The sequence below is a fragment of the Bos indicus genome, chromosome 12 (assembly GCF_029378745.1).
Source record: "Bos indicus isolate NIAB-ARS_2022 breed Sahiwal x Tharparkar chromosome 12, NIAB-ARS_B.indTharparkar_mat_pri_1.0, whole genome shotgun sequence".
Taxonomy (NCBI): Eukaryota; Metazoa; Chordata; class Mammalia; order Artiodactyla; family Bovidae; genus Bos; species Bos indicus.
Genome location: NC_091771.1, coordinates 71441836 through 71455224, shown reverse-complemented (window position 1 = coordinate 71455224; position 13389 = coordinate 71441836). Strand labels below are relative to the sequence as shown.

At 40.9% G+C, this 13389-nt stretch overlaps 1 protein-coding gene across 1 annotated transcript in view; it reads right to left on the bottom strand.

Moving 5' to 3' along the window:
• The window catches only part of LOC109567082 (ATP-binding cassette sub-family C member 4-like), a 171231-nt gene that overhangs the window by 90561 nt on the left and 67281 nt on the right, over nucleotides 1-13389 (bottom strand). The window contains 5 exon segments of the mRNA XM_070799964.1: nucleotides 4750-4841; nucleotides 5568-5605; nucleotides 6364-6504; nucleotides 8078-8275; nucleotides 12201-12297. Of these exon segments, the coding sequence (XP_070656065.1) occupies nucleotides 4750-4841; nucleotides 5568-5605; nucleotides 6364-6504; nucleotides 8078-8275; nucleotides 12201-12297 (566 nt within the window).

The window sequence follows — 13389 nt, the reverse complement described above, 5'->3', positions numbered from 1 at the left end:
ACACAGTCAAAGGCTTTGGCATAGTCAATAGAACAGAAATAGATGTTTTTCTGGAACTCTCTTGCTTTTTCCTTGATCCAGTGGATGTTGGCAATTTGATCTCTGGTTCCTCTGCCTTTTCTGAAACCAGTCTGAACTTTAGGAAGTTCACGGTTCACATATTGCTGAAGCCTGGCTTGGAGAATTTTGAGCATTACTTTACTAGCATGTGAGATGAGTGCAATTATGTGGTAGTTTGAGCATTCTTTGGCATTGCCTTTCTTTGGGATTGGAATAAAAACTGACCTTTTCCAGTCCTATAAAGAAGAATATAAAAATCAATGTTTTCCTCTCAGTAAATAGCAACATGAGGGGAGGGAATCATGTGTAAACTACAGTTTCATTTTAGGCTTTCCTAATTCAATTACAAATTCTAAAAAATTTTCACAAGATTGATAATTATAAAAAGCAGTTGATCTTCCTTTTTCCACATTTCAAATTTCACTATTTACTTCATGTCCTGTAATCTAAAACTGAGGCATGCTCTGGTACCAGCAGGTGAATTAAGAGGGAATAGGGTAAATGATTTACCATTTCCTTATAATTTACAAGGAAATTTACTTCCATGTAAACTAGCTTCTTAAGAACCTACTGTATAGCACAGGGAACTCTAGTCAATGTTATGTGGTGACCTAAATGGGAAGGAAATCTAGCAAAGAGAGATGATACATTTATAATTGGTTCACTTTGCTGTACAACATAACATTGGAGAGCAACTATAGTGTAATAAAATTTAAAATATTAAATATAAAGTAGCTACTTCTATGCCCAAGTAGCTTTAAAGAGTATGAAAAGACCATGTTAAGTTGCAAGTGGACAATCTCTTTAAATAATTGAATTGCAAGAAACTACAAATTATATTATGATGTGAGATAATTAATCTAAACAAGCAATTAATCCCTAAGTGTTTTGTAGACGCTCAAAGCATTTGCAAATAAAGACAATCATTTAAATTTGTTTATCAATGACATAAATGAACACTTCTATGCATATAAAAATTAAAACAGCCCTCCAAACATCTCATCAATTCACAGTGCTAAATAGAGTTGGGATAACTTCTGTAATAAATACTCCATCAAGCATTTTTTTATTTTTCATTCAGCTGACCAGTGTTATTTAAATTCTGAAAGCTGCTCAAATTCCTGAATTCTATCAGTAGGGATTTGCCTTAGCCCACCACCCCATATGAAGGTATAACAGAATCCCTTCTTCTTCCTTAAGCCCTCCTTATCCACCAATTAAGAACGTACATAGCTGGTGGATTCAAGTTTCTTAGCAAGTGATCAACTAAATAAATACCAAATTTCAAAGAGTGGAATTTTACACTAATTCACTCTTTTGTAGAAAACTTGTACAGGCACTTCCTATGAGGATATTTGAGTTTAAAAAAAAATTATTGGGTTATAGTTGCTTTATAATGTTGTGTTAGCTTCTGTTGTACAAGGAAGTGAATCAGCTCTATATTTACATATAACTCCTCCCTTTTGGACCTCCGTCCCCTGCACCCCTGTCCTGTAGGTCATCACAGAGCACAGAGCTGAGCTCCCTGTGCTATACAGCAGCTTTCAACTAGCTATCTGTTTTATGCATGGTAGTGTATATATGTCAATCCTAATCTCCAAATTCATCTTCCTCACCTCCACACCCCTCGCTGTGTTCACACGTCTATTCTCTACATCTACAACTCTATTCAGTTCAGTTCAGTTCAGTGGCTCAGTTGTGTCTGACTCTTTGCGACCCCATGAATCGCAACACGCCAGGCCTCCCTATCCATCACCATCTCCCGGAGTTCACTGAGACTCACGTCCATCGAGTCAGTGATGCCATCCAGCTATCTCATCCTCTGTCATCCCCTTCTCCTCCTGCCCCCAATCCCTCCCAGCATCAGAGTCTTTTCCAATGAGTCAACTCTTCTCATGAGGTGGCCAAAGTACTGGAGTTTCAGCTTTAGCATCATTCCTTCCAAAGAAATCCCAGGGCTGATCTCCTTCAGAATGGACTGGTTGGATCTCCTTGCAGTCCAAGGGACTCTCAAGAGTCTTCTCCAACACCACAGTTCAAAAGCATCAGTTCTCCGGCTCTCAGCTTTCTTCACCGTCCAACTCTCACATCCATACATGACCATAGGAAAAACCATAGCTTGACTAGACGAACCTTTGTTGGCAAAGTAATGTCTGTGCTTTTGAATATGCTATCTAGGTTGGTCATAACTTTCCTTCCAAGGAGTAAACGTCTTTTAATTTAATGGCTGCAGTAACCATTTGCAGTGATTTTGGAGCCCAGAAAAACAAAGTCTGACACTTTTTCCCCATCTATTTCCCATGAAGTGATGGGACCGGATGCCATGATCTTCGTTTTTTGAATGTCGAGCTTTAAGCCAACTTTTTCACTCTCGTCTTTCACTTTCATTAAGAGGCTTTTTAGTTCCGCCTCATTTTCTGCCATAAGGGTGGTGTCATCTGCATATCTGAGTTTATTGATATTTCTCCCGGCAATCTTGATTCCAGCTTTTGTTTCTTCCAGTCCAGCGTTTCAACTCTATTCCTGCCTTTCAAATAGGTTTATCTATACTATTTTTCTAGATTCCATATATATGCATTAATATAACCTTTTTTTGTTTGTTTTTCTCTTTCTGACTTACTTTACTCTGTATGATAGACTCTAGGTCCATCCATGTCTCTACAAATGACCAAATTTTGTTCATTTCTATGAATGAGTAATAATCCAGTGTACATATGTACCATAAATGAGATGAAAAGATAACTCCAAGAATGGGAGAAAATAACTTCAAATTAAGCAACTGACCTTGGAAGAGCAATCTAGAGAGCATATTAAAAGCCAAAGACATTACTTTGCCAATAAAGGTCCATCTAGTCAAAGCCATGCTTTTTCCAGTAGTCATGTATCGATATGAGAGTTGGAGTATAAAAAAAAGCTGATCGCTGAAGAATTGATGCTTTTGAATTATGGTGTTGGAGAAGACTCTTGAGAGTCCCTTGGACTGCAAGGAGATCCAACCAGTCCATCCTAAAGGAAATAAGTCCTGAATATTCATAGGAAGGGCTGATGCTGAAGCTGAAACTCCAATACTTTGGCCACCTGATGCAAAGAAGTGACTCATTTGAAAAGACCCTGATGCTGGGAAAGATTGAAGGTGGAGGGAGAAGGAGATGACAGAAGATGTGATAGTTGGATGGCATCACCAAGTCAATGGACATGAGTTTGAGTAAGCTCTGGGAGTTCATGATGGACCTCCCTGGTAGCTCAGGCGGTAAAGCGGTAAAGCCTACAGTGTAGGAGATCTGTGTTCAATTCCTGGGTTGGGAAGATCTCCTGGAGAAGGAAATGGCAACCCACTCCAGTATTCTTGCCTGGAAAATCCCGTGGATGGAAAAGCCTGGTAGGCTATAGTCCATGGGGTTGCAAAGAGTTGGACACAACTGAGCAACTTCACTTTCACTTCTTCTGGGAGTTTGTGATGGACAGGGAAGCCTGGCGTGCTGTAGTTCATGGGGTCGCAAAGAGTCAGACACAACTGAGCAACTGAACTGAACTGAAGCACAAATAGTTCATGCAGCCCAATATTAAAACACACACACACACACACACACACACACACACACACACACACAACCCAATCAAAAAATGGACAGGAAATCTAAACAGACATTTCTCCAAAGAAGACATACAGTTGGCCAAGTGCACATGAAAATACATTCAACATCACTATTAGAGAAATACAGACCAAAAGTACAATAAGGTATCACCTCACACCAGTCAGAATGACCATCATCAAAAAAAATACACAAACAATAAATACTAGAGAGGGTGTGGAGAAAAGGGAATGCTTTTGGACTGTTGGCAGGAACATAAATTGATACAGCTGCTATGGACAACAGTATGGAGGTTCTTCAAAAAACTAAAAACAGAAATACTGTATGACTCAGCAGTCCCACTACTGGGCAAATACCCTGAGAAAAGCATAATTCAAAAAGATGGATGCACCCCAATGTTCACAGCAGCACTATTTACAAAATTCAGGACGTGGAAGCAACCTAAATGTCCATCACCAGGTGAATGGATAAAGAAGGTATTTAAAATTTTAGCTGAAGATATCCTTTAAATATCATGTAATGCTATATATATTCTAAACCCTCTTGTGAATATAATCATGTTAATATTAGTCTGGCAAGCCATATGTTAAACTAATCATTTTGGGAGGAGATAACACCGATCTCAAAGTAAGAAAGAGAAGGAATCCTAATCCGAGGCACTGGATTTCCCCTGCTTAGCTTCTCAAGCAATTAGTGAATCTCAAGAGATGAGCAGCGTGGTGAAGGATCAAGGTGAACCACAGGGTGGGGATCCATTTCTAATCCCCTTGCCCATCCATATAATGATATAAGATTTAGCAAAAGCAACCTATGAGAATATAAATAACAATATATTTCCAGTGACTGATTTCTGAATGTACAATTCTGGTATAACTACCAAAATCCAGTACACAGCAAATTAAGAGTCTTCATTCAATCTCTTTTCTTCTAGTAGATCTTTAAAATAATTATTCTAATTAACTCACAGAGTAAATGCAACTCAGACACTTAAACTGTTAAGACATTACTCAGTTACTCTAGAAGTCCTTGTTGCTCACATGGACTCATTGTAAGTACCTTAAACTCTGGTTTAAAAGAGCAGATGACTCAACTTTACCTGAATAAACTCCTAAGAACCAGTTCAGAACAAGCATCACATTGACATCTTTTACTAAAGCCCCAGCATACAGGTCACTTTGTACATTCGCCCTGTGGAACAAGGAAGAAAAAATATTATACTATACATATACATAGAATTAACACAAATATCAAAAAAGTTACCTCAATTTGAGAAATGTATTTGTGCTGGAAATTGTTTCCCAACTCACAAGACCCTGTGGTGTCTCTCTGTTAAATATTTGAATCATGACTTTCAGTTCTCAAAATTGTCTATGAAGATAGACTTAGAAAATGAACTTATGGTTGCCAAGTTCATTTTAGCTTCCCCTCTAACTATGGGGAAGTATAGTTAGAGAGTTTGGGATGGTCATGCACAAACTGCTATATTTAAAATAGATAACCAACGAGGACTTATTGTACAGCACGTGGAACTCTGCTCAGTGTTATGAGGCAGCCTGGATGGGAGGGGTTTGGGGGGAGAATGGATACATATAGATGTATGGTTGAATCTCTTGCTGTTCATCTGAACATTGTTAATATCACAACAGTGTTAATCAGCTATATCTCAATACAAAATTAAAAGTTCTAACAAAAGAAAAAAAGTTGTCTGTGAAGAAGCTGCTTAAAGAAGGGACATGAGGAGAGACAACCAGGGAATCATATTCCACCCACAAGAAGTTTAATTTTAATTCAGGCAAACTACGTGAGGGTCAGAAGAGGAGGCTGAACAAGCCTCACCTCTCCCCCTGACTCTGTGGGAAAGTGAAGCTTTGTGTAGACTTCAGAGCACTTTGGGTCAGACCAGGAATCACTCACCAGTCTGTAAGCCACCAGTCCTGCAGGACATAGGAAACCTGGAGCAGGAAACAACAGTCACTCACACACTGACATCGCTGAGCCCTCATACCCCACTCACTAGGATGAGGGGCAGAAAGGCTCCAGAACAAAGGACCATGGAGAAGGTTCTTCTGGCTCCAATCTGCACCAAACCCCACACCCCAGATGACCACAGGTGAGGGCATGTTTCATTTTTAAATCTTTAAAACATATCCTCTTTTCTCTAGAAAACTTTGTTCCCACATATAATGTATTTCAATGCAAATCCAAATGAACCTCAAAATGCAATAATAGCAGTACAAATGTTGGGATTTTTCAAAGGAAAAATCTTGACAGGTACTATGATGGTCAGTTTTCTGTGTCAGCTTGGCCAGGACAGTCTCCAGTGATTCAACCAACATTTATCTAGATGTTGCTGTGAAGGTATTTTGTGGATGCGGTTCATATCCATCATCAGAACTTAAGTAGAGGAGATCACCCTTAACACTGTGGTGGCCTCATCAAGTCAGACAAAGGCCTGAGAGCAAAACCTGAGGCTTTCTGGAGGAGGAAGAAATTCTGCCTCAAGATATCAGGGTCAGCTCCTGCCTGAGGTTCCAGCCTGCAGGCCTGCCTTTCTGATTTCACATTCAACCAGCTAGATCCCAAAACATCATAAGTCAATTCTTTGAGATAAACCTCTTAACACACATTTAAAAATAATTATAAAATATAATATAAATAGTATGTAAACATCAAACTAAGAGCACAAGCCAAAATAAATGCCCGTACATACCTGAGCTGCAAAGCTTACTAGAATAAGAAAGATGATGACAGGCCAATCAGCACCGGCTGTGAAATAATTCTTATAGGTCTTAAAACCAACTTTTCCTTCCAAATGGCCCTCTAGAGGTAGTGTAACCTGTATATTCTCAGTCTAGAAGGGAAAAATGACAGTGAGAGATGAAATTTTGAAAGAGATGAAATTTTAAACAATGAACCCCAAATTGCAAGAGTTCAACAATGCCCTCTACTGCAAAGCTGTGGGGAAACAGATACATCTCATACACTGGTAGAAGTGCAACACGATACATCTCCTACAGAGAAGGAAGTGGGAATATCTGGCCAGACCACATATGCATTTACGCCTGGACCCAGCCATTCCATTCCTAGGAATTTATAAGAAATAAGGAAACATCATTTGCATGAGATCATTCCCTGTTGAGTGACTTTGCTTAAAGTAGATCATGCCTCTTAGCACATGCATGAAAGTAAAGTCACTCAGTTGTGTCCAACTCTTCGACCCCATGGACTGTAGCCTACCAGGCGCTTCTGTCCATGGGATTTTCCAGGCAATAGTACTGGAGTGGATTGCCATTTCCTTCTCCAGGGGATCTTCCTGACCCAGGGATTGAACCCAGGTCTCCTGCATTGTAAACAGATGCTTTACTGTCTGAGCCACCAGGGAAGTCCATAGCACATGCATAACACAATCAATTAATGTATAAATGCAGAAGCTTGCTCTAAAATAATACACAAAATGATATGGAGCTGATGTATCCTGCTATATGACTTGTGTCACTCAATAATAAAAATATAAAACATACTTGGGTCTCAAAATATTGGCCAAACACAGTAAACTGAGTTGACAGAGAGAGTTGGAGTAATATGAGTTTAGACAGCACATGACAAGCATAAGATCTGGATCTATTTGGTTCCTAAGTTTCAGAGAGTGATTCCTGAGTGTGGAATGTGAGGGACCAATCCGAACACTTATCAGAATCATCCAGGCTCTTGGGTTTGAATATAGAAGAATATCTGTGTATGTTTTTAAGGGAGATCTAGTGCATTTCTGAATTTCTGATTGGAGGACTTAAAATGCATTATAGAGTCACTGGAGCCACGGATATCCTTGACTCTATGCTGGCCACTGTGATTCAAGATCAATAAGATGTGGTCGGTCTTGACTGGTAAGAAAGGAGGATGGGAACTAACTCCAGAGTGTCTACCATGTATCAGGTCCTTTGAACACACTACCTCTGATTTATGCCAAACCTTCTGACAATGAGGCAAAATAATATTATCAGTCACCTGCAGTGCCAGAATATTCCAACATATAGGGAAAGTAGCCGATTTAATGTAGTCACAGCAGGTCAGTCTAAGGGGGTCTTAACATTAAGCCTCTTGATGCATAAGGGAAGCCAGGGACCTTCAGAGCAAGTAGTACGTAACTAAGGTAAACTGAAGAGTTCTCAATCAGAGTGAGCCACATATACCCAGAAATTCACAGCAGTGCACCCACTACTGATCTCCATAAGATCCTCCATCCTACACTCAAAAGAGAACTCCAAGCAGGCTTTCTTCCTTCATATCAATTCCATGGAACAAGACTTTTGAAACCTTAGGGTCTACTTGGGGACAAATGAAGAATCATGAGCAGAGCAGACTGAAGGTCCACAAGGCCACCAAGAGCACACAGACCCAGGCACACTGCAGGATGAGAAACTCACATCTTGGTCTTCTGGAGCCACATCTTTCAACGAGGGTCTGGGAGACTGGAGAGACTGACCCAAAGACTCAGAGATCAGAGTGGGAGTTCCTGGAATTGGAGATGGTTCAGATTGCTCATTCCCCTTCTCAAAAAGGGAAAAAATATCTACCCCAGATTTCAGGAACTCAGAATAAGTCCCCCTTTTCACTGTTTTGCCCTGAAATTTAAAAAAAAATATTGAGGGGATTTAATTTATATTTGAAAATATTAAACCTGAGGAAACCAGAATTGAAAGAGACACGTGTACCCCAATGTTCATTGCAGCACTGTTATAATAGCCAGGACATGGAAGCAACCTAGATGTCCATCAACAGATGAATGGATAAGAAAGCTGTGGTACATATACACAATGGAGTATTACTCAGCCATTAAAAAGAATACATTTGAATCAGTTCTAATGAGGTGGATGAAACTGGAGCCTATTATACAGAGTGAAGTAAGCCAGAAAGAAAAACACCAATACATATACTAACACATATATATATATATATGGAATTTAGAAAGATGGTAACAATAACCCTGTATATGAGACAGCAAAAGAGACAATGATGTATAGAACAGTCTTTTGGACTCTGTGGGAGAGGGAGAGGGAGAGGGAGAGGGTGGGATGATTTGGGAGAATGGCATTGAAATACGTATAATATCATATATGGAATGAGTTGCCAGTCCAGGTTCGATGCACGATACTGGATGCTTGGGGCTGGTGCACTGGGACGACCCAGAGGGATGGTGTGGGGAGGGAGGAGGGTCCAGGATGGGGAACACATGTATACCTGTGGCAGATTCATTTTGATATTTGGCAAAACCAATACAATATTGTAAAGTTTAAAAAAATAAAATTAAATTAAAAAAAAAAAAAAACTTAAATACTAATAAAAAAGTTATCTGGTCTTAAATTATGATTTTTGGGAAGAAAAAAAAAAAAAGATCCCTGGGTCTAGAATACTTGCTGAGAAATCTAATTCAGTCAACTCGACACAGAACTGAGCATTGTGTTCTCTGCCAAACCCTGTGTTAGGTGCTGGATGATGTGAAAGAAATGTGGTCTCATCTGTTAAAAATGGAGGCCCTTTGACATAAGTACCCTGGGCACCTAGGGAAGCAAGAAGCACAGAAGTTGGTGTGAAGATTGGCACAGTCTTTTTAGACATCATAGGAATTGAGAGAAGCCTCATGTGACAAGCAGAATTTTAAAAAACAGTCAACTGGGAAGAATATTCCAGAAGAAAGTTAAACTTGACCCATAAACACATATACATAGGTAAGGGTCACTCAGCAGATCTTCGCTGACTGCTGTCACAGTATCATGTGTCCCATGGGATAAGACATGTAGGAACCAGTCCTGGACAGGGAATCCACGAAATGCATCTTTATGATCTGTCCAACTGCCCCACACACCTCAGGAAGTTCTCAACTGAAAATTCAGTATTCCACTTGTTCAAGTAATTAAACAAGGAGGCTCTGAGTCTCTAAAGCCTTGGCAGCCTGTGCCCACAAACCAAAATCTAAGCCAGAATCAAGGCACTCAGATCCAAGAAAATACTTATGAACAATCAACCACATGTAACCAACCAGGCTTCCCCAAGTCAGGCAACTGCTTAAGCTACAGCCAATCTAATCATGCTCTTTGAAAATGTGTGACACATCCTTGCACAGGTTCCCTCCCTTCCAAAATCATATAAAATAATGTGCAGATGTTTTCATTATCTTCTGACCTTATGAATAAGACTCAGCTGATTCACTCAGTGGCAAATAAAACACTAGGAAAAAAATCCCAGGATGCTAACCTCATCAAATGAGAGCAGCTCTGGCTGAGGCAGGTCATGTGAAAGAAGGTGGCCCAGGACCCTCGCTGGGACTCCTCTCATCCTATTCCCTGAGGTGAGCCACTGGGAGAAACCCAGTGAAGCCTTTGGGTACCATCTGATACTGCAGAACTAGCCAGTTATGCAGGATATAGTATGTCTTATTCCACTTGGGAGGTGAAATTCTCATGTCTTTTTACTGAAATCACCACTCACCACTTCATATCTGTAATATGCACAATGAAATGACTAGTGGTACAAAGACAGAAATTTCACCCAGCAGCCAAGCGCTGACAATTCCAAGAGGACAAGGGGGCAGCCATACCCTCTTCTGCTGTGAGAGAGGGACGAGACAAACAGTGAGGATGGACCGCAACTCATCCAGGAGTACTCACCAGTGGACAAATAGTTGTTTTGTTAGTACTAAATTGGGGGTAGTGTCTTCAAAGGAGGCCATAACGGGGCCCCAAAACATCTAGGGACTGGTTACATAGGTTATTCTTTGCTCATAACACTGTAAACACTGGGTTTGCACTCTAGAATCACCCCCTCTGAACATGAAATCAACTGCTCTCAACCTTGAAAACCTTAGCCCTGCCTAGAAGAATGAAGAAGAGTTGACACATGGAACTGCTTCCAGAGAGAGAGAGGTTCTGCGTTTTAATAATCTTTCTTACAGCAGAATTTCATTTCATAAGTCAGGGATCTGACCAAGAGCCTGCATAACAGGCAGGGGTTAATGGCAGAGGTGCTGAGGCCCAGAGGCAAACGAGCCAAGGAGTGAAGCATCAAACTACCACCAAATCTGCAAACTTCTCACTACTCTCCACCCCACCCCCAGTCATGCTAGGACCTGTGGACTGGATGGTGGCTTCTCCTCAAAAAGACAACTTCCAACATGACACCTGTGAACACAAACTTATTTGGAAAAAGGGTCTTTGCAGATGTAATAAAGTTAAGATGAGGTCACACTGGAGCAGGGTGACCCTACATCCACTTGATGTAAGGGTCTGATGTCCCTATGAGAAGAGACTCAGACATGAGGACAATGGCCATATGACATTAGAAGCAGAAACCACAGCACTGCAGCTGGAAGCCAAGAAACACAAGGAAGGCTGGTGAACACCAGAGGCGAGAAGGAAGAATTGTCCCCTGGAGCTTTCAGGGAGAGCACAGCCCTGCCAGCACCTGGATTTGGGATCCGTAGTCTGCAGAACAGGGATACAATAAATTTCTGTTGTTTAAAGTCACCCAGCTTTGTGACGGTAGCTCTAGAAACTGATACTCTAGCCTGAACCCACACTTCTGGTCTCCTCAACTTTACTAAGCCTTGTAACTGCTTCTTTTGTCACCCCTCCAGTGCCCAGCAGGACTTTCTTAACTCCCACATCAGACCACATATCTCCTCTGCTCTGGACCATCCAAGGCTTCCATCCCACTTCCGGTCCCCTGCCCACTGCTTGAAGACAAGCTCCCTCCCGTCCCCCTGCTCACTCTCCTCAGACACGCTGGTCTTCCTGCTGTTCCTCCAACCTGCCAGGTCAGCTCCTTCCTGAGGACTCCCTGCCTTAGACCCCCTCCCCCAGGTGACTGTGTGGCCCCCACCTTCATGTCACTCAGACCTTGTGAGGCACCAGCTCCTCAGGGAGGCAGCCAGGATGTCACCTTCTCTGTCACATCCTCCCCATAAGAACAGGAGCTCCATGAAGGCAGGTGCTTGTCCTCCTGCTGCATAGGCTCCCACACATATCAGGCACATAGAGACCTGGGCAGTGAGACCAGCGACTGGTTACACCAGCAGAGTGGGCATCTCTGACCCAGGTGCTCGGCTACCCAGCCTCACTTTTGGTGCTAATAGAAGATGCTCTTTAGACAAACTGCACATGATAATCGCATGGGTACAGACAGGTCTTAGTATCTCTAATTTCTAAGTAATACACTTTGACTTAACTCATGGAAGAGGAAAATAAAAAGTTCTAAATAAAATTGCATCATTATCCTTAACAGATTTCTTTAGAACAGTGATGATTCAATAACCCTGTGTTTGCAATTTTATACACTTTAGGGTTTATGTGGCTTACAGGATAGTAGTGACATTTCTACAGGTCTTTGGATTCATGCCCCAAGGCATGAACACCAACTCTTAGAAAAAGGGGGCAAAAAACTGAGGGAGAAGAGGGCATTTATCATGAATCCAAGGACAGTGACCTCCAGAGAGGTGTGTCTTTGAACATACCTGAGTGCTATCAATTCCCCAGACTTCTATAAATTACTTACATCTTTCAGTATCAGAATCTGACTTGCATACTTTAGGTACTGCAGCTGATGAGTCACTAAGATTGTGATCTTCTCCTTCAAGGCCTGACGAATACATCTACAAATGTAAAAGACACAGTAAGCAAAAGCTCATTAATGGGGGTGCTTCACACTGGAAACTTGTATTTTGAAAACAGTGAGACAAAGACAGTCAAAGATCTTTAAGTTAAATACCAAGTCAATAATAAAAATTAAATAAACATAAATCAATTAATCTTACTAGGTTCTTAAATTTATCAGTAGCAAGCTTGAACCTAGCTCTGCTTAAAAATTCTGAAAAAGAGTCCAGTGAAGGAGGCACCAAGAGCTAAGTATTTTTTTCCCCTAAAATTCAGCTTAACAATTATTTACATGTTCCATAAAGAAAAACAACTGAGTAATACTGAGATTCCAAAATTTGACTGAACTAAAAGACTATCTTAATGCTATGTGGGAATTGGAGGAGAGGAATCTATATAATATAAAAATGTGTACATTCTTAGATAGCTTTTTAGGTTATTATTTATAATTAATGATGTAAATATTAGCAACAAAATATAATAGATTCTTTAATAGCACCTTTGTCAGAGTGTTTTCTAGACTGCTGCTGGTGCTAAGTCACGTCAGTCGTGTCCAACTCTGTGCGACCCCATAGACGGCAGCCCACCAGGCTCCCCCGTCCCTGGGATTCTCCAGGCAAGAACACTGGAGTGGGTTGCCATTTCCTTCTCCAGTGCATGAAAGTGGAAAGTGAAAGGGAAGTCGCTCAGTCATGTCCGACTCCCAGTGACCCCATGGACTGCAGCCTACCAGGCTCCTCCATCCATGAGATTTTCCAGGCAAGAGTACTGAAGTGGGGTGCCATTGCCTTCTCTGGTTTTCTAGACACTTCTTCCTAAATAATATTAAATAGAAAATGAACGCCAGCATGGCCTCCATCATTCTCTACAACATTCCTAGTCCCATCCAGGAAGAAAGTCTTCTTTCATTAGGACTGAAAACCTTTAAAATATGTAAATAAAAGAACAGAATCAAAGTGGCCCAAATCACAGTGGAAATAACCCAATGGCTCAAAGGACACATCAGTTCTCTGTAGTCAAGACACCCTTCACTATTCAACATTAAATTTTTTTCACAGTAAAAAAAAAAAAAAACAAACAAAGGGAAAAAA